This window comes from Aquarana catesbeiana, linkage group LG05, assembly GCF_042186555.1.
Source record: "Aquarana catesbeiana isolate 2022-GZ linkage group LG05, ASM4218655v1, whole genome shotgun sequence".
In the NCBI taxonomy this organism is placed as follows: domain Eukaryota; kingdom Metazoa; phylum Chordata; class Amphibia; order Anura; family Ranidae; genus Aquarana; species Aquarana catesbeiana.
The window spans coordinates 9,237,077-9,251,407 of NC_133328.1; the positions used below are offsets into that span (position 1 = coordinate 9,237,077).

Below are 14,331 nucleotides of genomic sequence, written 5' to 3' on the forward strand. Positions count from 1 at the left end.
GAAGAGCAGCCACATGGGCGCTTTTAACCCCTTCTTTGGGGTTGAAAGCGGTCCGCTAGCGGCCGAAAAGTGCCGTTTAAACAGCACTAAAGCACCGCTAAATTGAGCGGCACTTTAGCGCTAACGCAGGCACGGCCCCAGTGTGAAAGGGGTCTTATACAGGGGTGGACTGACCATTCGGGCACTCGGGCACTACCCAAGGGCCCCATGCCACTAAGGGGCCCCATCAGGGTTGCCAGCCTCAATAAAACCAGGGACAATAAGTAAAAATCTGTGTTTTTTAAAAAATCTGCAAAGATTATAGCTGCCCCGCCTCTCGAGTACCTTTTCAGTGTGTGTGTATTCTGTGTGTGTATACTGTGTGTCTGTGTGTGTATACTGTATGTGTTTGTGTGTGTACTGTGTGTGTGTGTATATTGTGTCTGTGTGTATTCTGTGTGTGTATACTGTGTGTGTGTCTGTGTGTGTATACTGTATGTGTTTGTGTGTGTACTGTGTGTGTGTATATTGTGTGTCTGTGTGTGTATACTGTGTGGCCCCATAATCTCCTATTGCCCGGGGGCCCCATAATCTCCTATTGCCCGGGGCCCCCATAATCTCCTATTGCCCGGGGGGCCCCATAATCTGCTATTGCCCGGGGGCCCCATAATCTGCTATTGCACGGGGGCCCCATAATCTGCTATTGCACGGGGGCCCCATGAGTTGTCAGTCCGCCCCTGGTCTTATAGTAATAAAAAAATTAAGAGAAACTTTTCCAACTTTGGTCAAAAATGGTCACCCCATTTGTTCCCATTAATCTCAAGAAAATTGCATGAGCTATTTTTTTTTTTTTTTTTTTTTACAGATTTTTTACCTTTATTCGTGTCGCCTGCAACCTCCTGACGTCCAATTTCACTCATCACCTGCCTTGAAGTCATCCTTGGATTGTGGAGACGTCACCGCCATTGTTCTCAGAGGTGATAGTTTCCATGATAACTTGCTGTTTGTCCTTCCATACTGGCCAGGACAATGACTCCAAATCACAGGTCTGCCATCTCCAGGTGTCCTCTGGATTGCAGAGAATGAAGAGTGGCCAGTCCTTAGTTTTCATGGTAACTGCCCCACCCCCATTCCCCACCCATACACAGACATTCGTATATAAGAGGGTGGGGCAGCCAGGAGGACACACTCACCTCTGACTCACAATGGTGTCCACCAAATGTCTACTGGTCTTCATTGCACTCTGTGTTGGTTCAGGTAAGTCTTGAAAATGTACATGTTATCGTTATGGGATCTCTGTGATGGGATAACAATACACTCAGAATATGTTACATAGTTAGTCAAGTTGGGATAAGACACAAGTCCATCTAGTTCAACCATAAAAAAATAAAAAAATAAATAAAAATCATACAATCCCGTATACCCAATCCAGAAAAGCGGGATCCAATATAATATAGATTATAAAAAGAACAAGGTTTTGCAACAAAAAGATTTACAAATAAAAACATAAAAGATACAAATACAACTGAAAACATAACGATACGTTTGTTGGGTGAAATGGAAACTGCATCCAGATCTAATAGAATGGGAGTGTCACTGCTGTGGTGGTAAGAGAGCTTTCACACTGCCGGTGCCTGGGCGTTGGCGGTAAAGCAGCGCTATTTTTTTAGTGCTGCTTTACCGTCATTCTAGTGGTGCTATTTGGCCGCTAGCGGGGTGGTTTTAACCCCTGCTAGCGGCCGAAAAAGGGGTTAAATCTGCCCGCAAAATGCCGCTGCAGTGGTGGTTTGGTGGTGCTGCCCATTGATTTCAATGGGCAGGGGCGCTTTAGGAGCGGTGTATTCACTGCTCCTGCAGTGCTGCAAAGAAGCTGCTTGCAGGACTCTTTGTGACACCCTGCCAGCGCAGCGCCCCACTGTGAAAGCACTTGGGCTTTCACACTGGGAATGCAGCTGAGGATTTTTTTTTTTTTTTTTTTTTTACGGGTGCTATTTTTAGCGCTAAAATACCTCCAGTGTGAAAGGGGTCCAAAATGAAACCCAACCTAAACCCTCGTTTACTCTGAGCCTAGGTTCATATTGGTCCAATTTGACATGCCGAATCAGTGGCTATTGCTGGCAAAAGCACTGTCTGAATTGCTGCAATGTCACCGATTTACAAAATTAGTTCCTGTACTACTTTTTTGGTGGCTTTGGTTGCGATTTTTTTTTTTTTTTTTTTTTTTTTTTTTTTTTTTTTTGAACACCTGTGTGCACAGGCCCGGATTTACTCCCTTTGCCGCCCCAAGGCCGGGTCCTTCAATACCGACACATATACACACTCTGACTCAATGGCAAGTAAAGCTAAACTGTTCAGTCTTTCTTGACCCAAAGATGATGGTAAATAGTTCTTTACTCATTTCAGACATGCAAAAGATCGTTCTGCTGAACAGTTAGTAACCAGAGTGCAAAGATAAATACGCATTGCTATATACATATTAGGGTAAATAACCTGCAATTTTTCTGCTTTGAATGTTTTGTTGAGCTCTGAAATTTTGAAGCTTCACCTTTATCAATATTTTGTAGACGCTATAACTTTTGCGCAAACCAATCAATATACGCTTATTGCAAAAAAAAATTTTTTCCCTCCCAAAAATATGTAGAAGAATACATATCGGCCTAAACTGAGAAAAAAAATGTTGTTTTTATATATTTTTTTGGGGGATATTTATTATAGTAAAAAATAATTTTTTTTCAAAATTGTCGCTCTATTTTTGTTTATGGTGCAAAAAATAAAAACCCCAGAGGTGATCAAATACCACCAAAAGAAACCTCTATTTGTGGGGAAAAAAAGGACGTCAATTTTGTCTGTGAGCCACGTCGCACGACCGCGCAATTGTCAGTTAAAGCGACGCAGTGCCGAATCGCAAAATGTGCTCTGGTCTTTGGCCAGCAAAATGGTCCGGGGCTTAAGTGGTTAATAATTGAATAGTGACTAAACAAGAATTTGCCAGCAAGTTGCTGTATCGCTGTCATGAATGATATTTGCTGCCACATGAACAAACACTAACCTGGTCCTGGAAGTTTGTCTGGTGTGGTGGCGGCTCAAGGCTCGCGGCCCTCGTGGGAGAGAGGAGAACTGGACTGGAGAAGACGGGGCTGCTGGCAATGTGCTCCCCTGTTGCGGGACTCGGGCGGAGTAGTCGGCGGCGGCCCCAGGACTCGCTGGCACTGACCGGGCAGTGGGCACAGGCTGGATCCTGGTGCCTTGTCGCTCTGGTGTGCCTGGCTGGTCTCTATCTCTCTCTGCCTTTGCTGCTGGCCGGAGGCGGAGAAGGAGAGAGGAGGTGGGTGGACTCGTCTCAGCCATAGGGCGCACTGCCCGCGTGTCGGCCGACGTCACTGGTTGCTAGACGAGGGGCGGCCTTAGCCTAGCAACCAGTTCTGCTGCAGATGAGTGTAACTATATCAGAGTGGCAGAGGCGGACTTTTTTTTTTTTTTGTCTTTTCACTCTAAAACACTGTATTGTCCTGGAATGAGGGTGCCCGGGACAAAGATCATAATTAAGGGGCAAACCGGAAAGTCGCCGCAGGCGCGGCGCCGCCCCTGCACCACTGCCGCCCCGAGGCCTGGCCTTGTGGGAAATTCGGCCCTGCCTGCATGAACCAGAACAGATGTCTGTCAAATCGCCCCCCCCCCCCGAAGTCGGACCACATTGCTGGGTTGCCCCGATCACCCTGATAAAATTTCCTTTGAAAGAAAACTGTGCAAATAGTGTGACATAAAATATTGCAACAACCACCATTTCAGTCTCCAGGGTTTCTGCTGAAGAAAAAAAAACATAATGTTTGGGGGTTCTAAGTAATTTTCTAGCAAAAAAATATGGATTTTAACTGGTAAGCAACAAGTGTCAGAAAAAAGGCTTATGCAGGAAGGGGTTAAATACAATTCTTATCTCTCACAATCTGTTAATCTCTACAAAAAAAACATTTTATATACTAACAGATTGTGAGAGATAAGAATTGTATTTAACCCCTTCCTGCCTAAGCCTTTTTTCTGACACTTGTTGCTTACCAGTTAAAATCCACATTTTTTCCAAACATTATATATTTTTTTTTCTTCAGCAGAAACCCTGGAGACTGAAATGGTGGTTGTTGCAATATTTTATGTCACACTATTTGACATAAAATTATATATATATATATATATATATATATATATATATATATATATATATATATATATATATATATATATATATATATATATATATATATATATATATATATATATATATATATATATATATATATATATATATATATAATATATATATATATATATTCCTCCCCCCGCTTTTTAAATTATTTTTTTTTTTTTTTTTTTTTTACCTTGTTCTTTCATTTATGTATGCTAGCTAGATATTTTAGTGACAGACCACCTTTTAAAGGGTAACTTTACTTGATAATTACATTTTAATATGTGGGAGAAATTAAATATCTCATAACTGCTACATCATTGCTACCTCCTTTCTATCACTAGAAGATTGTGCAAAAATATTTGTCTCACGCCTCACCTAGATGTAAACCTATCAGGTGACATTGCATGTTGTAATACTACACCATCTTTTACAAAACCACCGCATCCAACAATCCATTGTTTTCCACTCCAAAAAATATATTTAACCACTTGCCATCCAGGTCAATTCTGACACTTCGTACCTACATGTAAAAATCCCCTTTTATTTATTTATTTTTTGCTAGAAAATTACTCGGAACCCCCAAACATTGTTTTATTTTAGCAGAGACCCTAGGGAATAAAATGGCGGTCATTGCAGCTTATGTCAAACTGTATTTGTGCAGCAATTTTTTCAAACCCTAGTTAGCCCAAATTCTTCTTCCCCTTTTTTTTTTTTTTTTTTTTAATATATTCATAATCTGAAAGATGTTACGCCGAGTAAATAGATACCTAACCTGTCACGCTTTACAATTGCGCGCACACACGTGGAATGGCGCCAAACTTCGGTATTTAAAAACCTCCACAGGCAATGCTTCAAAATATTTTTTACAGGTTGCCTGTTTAGAGTCAGAGGAGGATAGAATTATTGCTCGCATGTGGATTGATTCCCCGTTTAGATATGTGGGTGCGACTTGTATATGCGTTCACTTCTGCGGACGGGGGCACTTTACATTTTTTATTTTTACTTTCCCTTTAATTATTATTTATTATTATTATTATTATTATTATTATTATTATTATTATTATTAGTAGTAGTAGTAGTAGTAGTAGTAGTAGTAGTATCTTTTATTCCTATTACAAGGAAGGTAAAAATCCCCTGTAATAGGATTAGTGCATGACAGGTCCTCTATGGAGAGATCTGGGGTCTAGGGTCTATAAGACCCCAGATCTCTCCTTTAGGCTGGAAATCCTAAGATGATAAAAAAAAAAAAAATCCTGGCTTTCCAGCCGAGTACATGGCAGTATTTACAATGGCCGGAGCTGGATGTGCTGTCATGACGAAGTGCCTGGGCCTCCGAGTCATAGAGACTGCCGGAGACCATCTGGTCACCAGTATTCTCTATGTAGCGCCCCCCTCGGGTCTACTCAAGGCAAGCAGGAACCTCCAGAAGCAGCAGGGGGTGGGCTAGTATTTACCCCAGGGCTGAGTCCATGGCTATAATGGGGAGTTTGGAACAGAAATTGGGTGCCGGTCACGTTTTGATATTTTCAAAGCTTTAATGCGGAACTTGAAAAGAGGTTGTAGGGGAGAGGATTTGGAGTGTCGGGTACCGATTGCAGATCACTTATGGATTCCTTAGATCTGGAAAAAGAACAGCTTCACAGTGCCAGAACCTCTAACCACTTTAGCCCTGGAAGGTTTTACCCCCTTAATGACCAGGCCATTCTTTTGCGATATGGCATATGTGTCGCATTAACTGGAAATTTTGATTTTTTTTTTTTGCCATAATCTAAAAAAAGTAAACAATTCTTCATCAGTTTAGGTCTATGTATTTGGTTAAAAAAATGGTTTGTGCAAAAGTTATAGGGGATTGAATTATGGCTTTTATTTAATTTTTTTTTTACGGGACTGCGACATTGCGGTGTACAGATCGGACACTTTTGGGACTACTGACATTTATACAGTGATAAGTGCTATAAAAATTTACTGATTACTGTATAAATGACACTAGCAGGGAAGGTGTTAAGTGTGTCCTAGGGAGATGTTTCTAATTGTGTGGGAAGGGGACTGACAAGAGTACAGAGAGTTCGCTGTTCCGGATCACTAGGAACAGACGATCACACTGTACTCCCCTGAAATGGGGATCTGCTTTGTTTACATTGGCAGATCCCCATTCTGCCTCTCCATGAAGCGATCGTGGCTGCCAGACACTCGCATTGGCTCTGGCACTGCAGGCATTTGCTGTATCCATTATATGAAGCGCTGTACCGGTACGGCGATTCACGCAATAGAGCCGCCCTGCCACAGCATATCTGTGGCGGGCGGTCGTTAAGTAGTTAAGCCGACCCGGCATTACTGCAAACACTTTAGTTGTAGGTGCTTCCTCCAAACGAGTCACCAGGCCCTCCTGATTGATCAATTCCCCCCCTTCTAAAAAAAAAAAAAAAAAAAAAAAAAAATGGAGCACCAGCCACCACTGGTTTAATTGCTAATTTTATAGAAGCCGCAGAATGCCTTCAACATAGTACAAGTCCAGATGAATGTAATTCACTATTATTTGGTATATGAGCAAGCCATTGAAAAAGATGGTACTGCTATCAGATATGTGCAGAACGAAAAAATTCATTTTGTTTCGATTTCGTTATTTACATAAATTTGTTTAGTTAAATTTTGTTTTAGAATTTTTCAAATCGTTTTCCAGTTTCCAAAGAGAATAAAAATAGAATATAAAATAAAGGAAAAGAATAGAAAAGAATATAACCGAAAATAGAATATATAATATAAGAGTAAAACAGAACAAAATAAGATAGAATGGAATAAAAAATAAAATAGATTATAACCATCTTCTGAAATTCGAATACAAAGGAATAGAATAGAAATGTAACTATTTTCCAAAATTCAAATAGAATCAATTTGAATAGAAAAAAGAGTAGAATAGAAAATGATACAATAGTATAAAAAAAAGAATTGAATGAATATAACTTCCTATTCTATTTTCTATTCAAACTTATTCTATTTGAAATTTGAATTTTGGAAGATGGTTATTTCTATTCCTTTTTTTTTTTTTTTTTTTTTTTTTACTATTTTATTCTCTTCTAATCTATTCAAATTGATTTTATTTGAATATTGGGAAATGGTTCTATTCTGTTTTTTTTTAATTCTATTCTACTCTATTTTATTATATTATAGTCTTTTCTATTTTCTGCTATATTCTTTTCTAATCTATTCTCTTTGGAAATTGGAAAACGATTTGTTTAAATTCGGATACATCCAAAAATTCGTCCATTTTAATTTGAAATGAACTGCACATGTCTAATTGCTATTATGCAGTTGTATTTATAAAGTGCATGTACACTCCTCCTCCTGTAAGAATGGGCCTTTTTTTTTTTATGGGGAAAATCCCCTTTGGAAAGAAATTCGGAACAGGAATTGAATAAGCCGGCAGATAAATTGGACTGGGACAAAATATTTGCGTTCTCATACAAATTTTCAGTTGCATCCTATGCCCAAAAACACAATTATCGTATTCCTCGTTGGTATCGTTGCCCTTCTACCCTCCACAAAATTGTCCTTCTGTCCCCATTGGTGTTTGCAGGCTCCTGGCACAATGTCCCATTTCTGGGGTACGTGTCGGCTCACTGTTCGTTTTTTTTTTGGGATGAAATGATACGTTTGTATGGCGCCCTGGCGGACAATAATTACCCAAATCGCGATACTCTTTTCTCACCCAATCCAGCCAATAATGGGGGCGATTAGAGGAATGTCTATAGGCATACCTCCCAACATTTTGAGATGGGAATGAGGGACACCTACTAGCAAACGTATGCAGGCATAGGACATGCCCCCGTCACACCCCCTTAAAGGAGAATTAAGCAAAAAAAAGGTTAATTAAATCCACAAGGGTATTTTTTTTTTTTTTTTTTTTACCACTACTATTCCTTTACATTGGCTTTTAAAATGTACAAATGCAGCAATTTAGGAATTGGATAAAAGGTTTAGCGCTGGGAAACGCTTTTTGAATGATAAAAAGTGCATTTTATATACAACTATAGAGATCAGACCAACATGAGGGACAAATGAGGAGCAAAGAGGGACAGAGGGACATTGCTCCAAATCGGGGACAGTCCGTCGAAATCAGGGACAGTTGGGAGGAATGTCTATAGGGAGGTGTTTGGTGAGCGGACGGAGGTAGAAATGCTCTACATACAGAATTCAATGATTACTGCCATTGGCAAAATTCTAATGTATCCTGTACCTGAATCTTGGTGTGTTCTGTAATTGATCTGAACCGGTGGTGCTGAAAATCTACAATCTGAACATTGTGTGTGTATAACTATATACTTCTATCTCTTTTACAGCTTTATCACTACAATGTTACACCTGCACCTCCCAGAGCAGCAACACAAACTGCATGACTCCGACTACCTGCTCCGCCACCGACACCAACTGCATGACCTCCGTCGTTGCTGGAGGACTCGGTAAGATGATGACTGGGCCCGGTCTGAAGATGTCCTATGTCTAATGATCCACCATAATCTAATCTCATGTCCTATCTCCGATGATCCACATTTAGAAGAAATTTCACAAACCATTTTTAAAGGGTCTATTTTTAAAAGAATTTTGCTGCACAGCCATCCCAAATCTCCATAACGTGTCTAATCTCTGTATTATCTATCAGTGTCGACAACCTACCAGATTGAAATTTACTGACGCAACACCCAATATTTACTGGCACAGCCAAGTTTTTTTACTGGCATTTCCAAAAGTTACAAAATTACAGTTTTAAGTGCAAATGACAGTATTTAGGCTACAAATACAATATGCAATTAGCAATATGATTTAAAGTAGATAATAAGGCAAAAAACATATTTTCTTTTATTTTCGATATAGACAGGACTCAGGAGGGTAAGAAATTAGAATGGGCGGCACACACATAAAATTGACTCTCACAGTGACATGGACAGCAGTGTGTAGCAGCACAGAGGATGATGAGATCTCGCTGACACGTCCCCTCCGGAGTCACAGTGACCGTCTCTCTCCAAGCCAAGCGCTCCCTCCAGTCCACTCCAGTCAAAACAGCACTGACAGTCCCAGCCTGCTTTGCTTGCATACCGCAGACCCACACATGAGTCTCTGGCCGCTCTGCTTGGCTCCACTGCACCATGACATCACACAACATGTTCAGACACCGCCAGAGCCACCCGGTCACACTGTAGCAGGCACTAGGATGGTCTCAGCTGGCTCCAGACCAAGCTGAACATCAGAGCCATATTTTTTACTGGCAACCTTTTACATTTACTGGCAGGAGAAAACTGTCTGTTTTTTTACTGGCTGTCAGTAAAAATACTGACAGTTGGCAACACTGTTTCCTATGATCATCAGCTCCATCTAGTGGCCATACTGCAGTATTTCCCTGAAATGCCTCAGATCAGGAATAACACATCATGGCCACCAGATGGAGCTGGCAATCATAGGAAATCGACATATTGGACACATTACAAGGATTCTTTGTGGAGGCCAGTGCACTCTTTAAACGTTAAAGCGGATTTCCGCTGAAAAACAAATGCTGCAGCTGCTGACTTTTAAAATGAGGACACTTTACCTGTCCAGGGCACCTGCGATGTCGGCTCTCGGGTGGCGGGGCCGGCATCTTCAGTAAGGGAATCGGGGTGTGAAGCCTTGCGGCTTCCCAGCCTGGTTCCCTACTGCACATGCGCAAGTTGCGTGGCGCGTTCTAAACGGTCCTTGCTGTCCTCTTGGAAGATGGCAGCGGGGGAGGGGCTCATTGATCACCGCAGAATCTGGAGGGAGCAAATATGTATAAGACTGGTATCTGCTCACAAAGCCCCCGCCCCCCCCCCCTCCGGATTAAGCAGAAGTTCAATTTCAAGGTGGAACTCTGCTTTAAAATGTGAAAGTTAAGTGTAAGGGGTTTGTCTGCTATTACTATCTGATCATTCCCAAAATAGCAGTATAACATTGCACCCCCTGCAGGCATCACGGCATGTAACCATCTCACTGAAAAATTAATCTGCTAGCACAGGGGGTGTCTATAATCTGACCTGAAGCTCACTAATGATGAGCCAAATGCCCAGATTCAGATTCAGGGTCAGCCTGCAGACTGGAACTTAAGTCAGAAAATTTAGATCCAGATTTCCAGCTTCTAGAGGGATCCCACAGGTATGGTAGTATACATCATTCCAAACTGGAAATGTTGAAATTGCCAATGCTTCGGCTTTAAAGCAGAGCTCCAGATAAAATTGTAAAAAAAAAATAAAATAAAAATTTGCCTTTATTTTCCCTGAAATTCAGAAAATACTGCATTGCAGCCACTAAATGGTACCATTCAGGGAAAATTACAGGGGGAAATTTATGGAGCCTGTGTGAATGATTGGCATACTCAAGCAGCAAATTGTGTGTCTTCTTCCTTTTTTTTTTTTTTTTCCCAGACCCCCATCATGTTGGCCATATTGATTTCTTTAGACAGCTTTCTTGACTTGAGGTTTTGTGGCAGTAGTGCTGCTTTAGGTGACCTGGTGGGGGGGGGGGGGGGGGGGGTGTACTGCCTACAGCAATGGCAATCTGGCATGTTGATGAAGCAACAACCCTAAAAGTTTGGGGGGGGGGGGGGTTCATCAGTTTCCCAATATGTGGGAGTTGTCCATATTGTCACACCGTGCTCTCTCTCTCTCTCATTCACAGGTAGTCTTTCTGGTGCCAGCATCACCAAGACTTGTACAGCCGTCTGCACAGCAACCGGATTCAATGCTGTTGTTGTCTCCACCAGTGTATCCTGCTGTACCACCGATCTCTGCAACACCAGTGGGGCTTCCAGTATTAAATCTACCTACACCATCCTCGCTGTGACCCTTGGGTTCCTAGGGGCCCTCATGAGACAGCTGAAGTAAATTTTTAATAGTCCATTCACTGGCTATGGGTTCCTAGGGGCTCTCATGGGACATTTGAAGTAAAATTTTATATATATATATATATATATATATATATATATATATATATATATAATATATTCTCTATCTCTCATGTGTATTTTTCTTCATGTTGTAACCAATAAATTGTTTATACAATATGGACCAACCTTTCTGAATCTTTTCAACGTGGGGAATCCCTTCTAAAAATGACTCTACGAACCATAGACCTGTGCAGAATGAAAACCTTTTTGTTTTCAGAATTAATTTCAGTCAAATTGAACTCCATGCTAATCGATTCAATATCTAATTTATTCTATTTGAATTTTGGAAGATGGATATTTAATTTCTATTTTGGAACTATCTGTGTTTGGGGTTTATAATTTTTTTTTTTTTTATTCTTTTCTGCAGTTAAACTATTTGCATTTCACCCAGACTTTATTTTTTTATTTTTTTTATTCATTTCGTTACTATTGAAATTCAGGTACATCCGAATGACAAACATTGTCCATTTCTGTTCGGAACGAAGCTAACTGCACATGTCTAATCTACAACTCATGTCATTAGTGTGGTGGTCAGAATGCTCCTACACTTGTGATCATTAGGAAGAATTTTTCCTTTTTACAAATTGCTAAAAAAGATGACTGGTGTCAGCAGGAACCTATAAGAGGCAGACATTGCTCAATGTTCAAGCAACCACCGGAGGAACCATAGGGATCCATGGAACCCTGGTCTGGACACACATTATAGTGGGGCATATTTATTTTTTTTTTTTGGAGCTTGCACATACAGATGGAACGGTTTCAAATCCACTATCCATAAATTCTTCTCTGGGTAAAGCTAACTCAGATACAATGAAACAAACTGCAGAATAAATAATGAAACATCCAGAAATGTGTCAACTGAAGCAACTAATAGGACTAGTACAAGGTTGATACAACAAGGATGATTATTTTCATGTTTTGAGGTCAGATTCTTGGGAAGTGTTTTTCTTGGAGTTGTGTCTGACTGACATTTTGCACCTTTTTTGTGCAGAAACATGAGGTATGACAGGCATTCAGGTCTGTGAATACCAGGCAAGCAGAGGGTCCCGATGGTATTTTCTGGGGAGGGCCATCTTTTTACTAAGATATTTACTTAATCATTCTCATTAGCTGTAGTACCAACTTGCCTAATATCAACTATTACTTCAGTCCCAAAAGTAGCAAATGTAGATGGCCTACAAGATCAGACTAATGGCGCCAACGTCGATACTAATCAAATGCTTCAAAAGACTGGTGTTAAATGTATCAAAACTTCTTTACCAGACAATCTTGATCCCCCCCCCCCCCCCCCATCAATTTGCATATAGGGGAAAACAGAAGCACGGAGGATGCCATTGCTCTTTATAGTGCATGGGGCTTTAAGTCATCTAGAGCAGTGGTTCTCAACCGCCTCCCACACTTGAAAGCCAGCAAGGTGCTGTGGCCTTGGCTTCTCTGTCCCTCCTCTCCTTGTGTCCTGGTTGCCAGGTGACCGGGGGCTGTGGGGCACATGTGGCGCGAACTGTGACTTTTAGCCGTGCATATCGTCCCGCGGCCGGCCCTCCCAGCTTCCACATGCGGCCCTTGGCCCACCGGGCAAATGCCGGTCTGCCCTATGGCCAGTCCTGGCCTGCCAGACATTTGATCTGAGGGAAAACATGACCTGTTGGGGGGGGGGACTGGTTGGCATTGGCAGATGGCAATGACAGGTGGCACTGGATGGTAATGGCAGGTTTCACAGCCGATAGTGAAACTGTACGGAGAGAGAGAGAGGGGAGCTGACAAATTCAGCGTGATGTCGGAGGTGGGCGAGACCCGAGGTGGGCAGGACCCAGCAGCTATCCAGCCAATGATTGTGCTGTTTAAGAAAGGGGCGGGGCCACATACACATAGCAGCCCACCCAGATCCCATCCCATCGGCTGGTGTTGAATAGCTGGGTCCTGCCCCCCCCGACATCCAACCTCAATTTTGACAGCTCCTCTCTCTCTCCATACAGTTTCACACACTGTGGCACTGCTCTGCCAATAGCGTGTGGAGAAGGGAGGAGGAACCCCACGTTCCTCCTCCCTTCTCAAATATATCGGTCAACCTCTACCTTCTTACGATTCCGGGGGGGGGAACAATTGCCCCCTCTCGCCCTATGCTACAGACGCCCATGCTTATGGGCTCTACATGTTTTGCTAAAACTCACTTCCTCAGGAGCTTGATAAGCGTTCTAAGGAGAGAAAGAGGCAATAAATAATTGTAACAGTTATGTAGTCATCTAAGTATAGCATAGATCTACAGAAAAAGGTCTCAACAAATGCATGAAAAACTGCAAAACAGCATCAAAGGGCGGCCAAGCAACAAGCATGCGATGTGCGCAGCAAGCAACATGTGGGGATGTGCCAGGTAGAAAGTGCTACTTCAATATCCATATATAACAAGAGAGGAAAATAAGATCCCCAAATGTATCAACAAAATACATAAATATATAATGCAACCACACACTACAAGCACCTACTAGTGAGCAAATGAAAGCACAATCATATAAACTAGGCATACCTGTGTAAAAATCAGTAGCAGCTGGGATCTCAGAAGTTAACCCATAATATGCTGAACAGTAGGGATGACATCTATAAACATGTATATACAAATATAGATGGAAAGTATTAAAAATAACTTCACACAGGACCAATCAGAACAAGTAATAACAAAAAGGTATAGCAATGTTGGCCTCACCTGATATTTATAGTAGTATATTTAGAGGATGTTAGGATAGAGTTGCCACCTCATCCCTTTAAACCCGAACACCTTTGAATTACACGGGTTCTGAGGCTAATTAAATGCAGATAAGGCACCAAGTGAGTTTAATTGCCACCTTAATCAGCCACAGAACCTGTGTAATTAATATGTGTTCGGGTTTAAAGGGATGAGGTGGCAACCCTATGTTAGGACCAAACCAATACATTTTAGACCAGCATAGAACCCAGGAAGCTAAACATCATGGAAAGATGACACCGGCTAACACTGCGGCAGCATAAAGAAGCAAACACAGGGCTTCAAATCCACATAGTCTGCAAAAGCAAACGCGCAACCAGTCAATATAAGAAGGGAAGTTTATCACCAAGTATTTAGGTGAATGCCTGCTGGCATTTTCAGTCAGTGATCCTATACCGGATACTATGGGTCTACCTAGGGTTGCCACCTCATCCCTTTAAACCAGAACACATAGGAATTACACAGGTTCTGAAGGCTAATTTA

General features: G+C 41.6%; 1 protein-coding gene across 1 annotated transcript; it reads left to right on the forward strand.

Annotated features, from left to right (window-relative positions):
• The first annotated feature begins 954 nt into the window (after positions 1 to 954).
• Positions 955 to 11,130, forward strand: LOC141145765 (lymphocyte antigen 6E-like). Its single transcript, XM_073632644.1, has 3 exons — positions 955 to 1,236; positions 8,497 to 8,616; positions 10,841 to 11,130. Exons 1-3 carry the CDS (start codon positions 1,185 to 1,187, stop codon positions 11,044 to 11,046), a joined length of 378 nt encoding a protein of 125 aa, XP_073488745.1. The 5' UTR covers positions 955 to 1,184; the 3' UTR covers positions 11,047 to 11,130.
• The last annotated feature ends 3,201 nt before the right edge of the window (positions 11,131 to 14,331 follow it).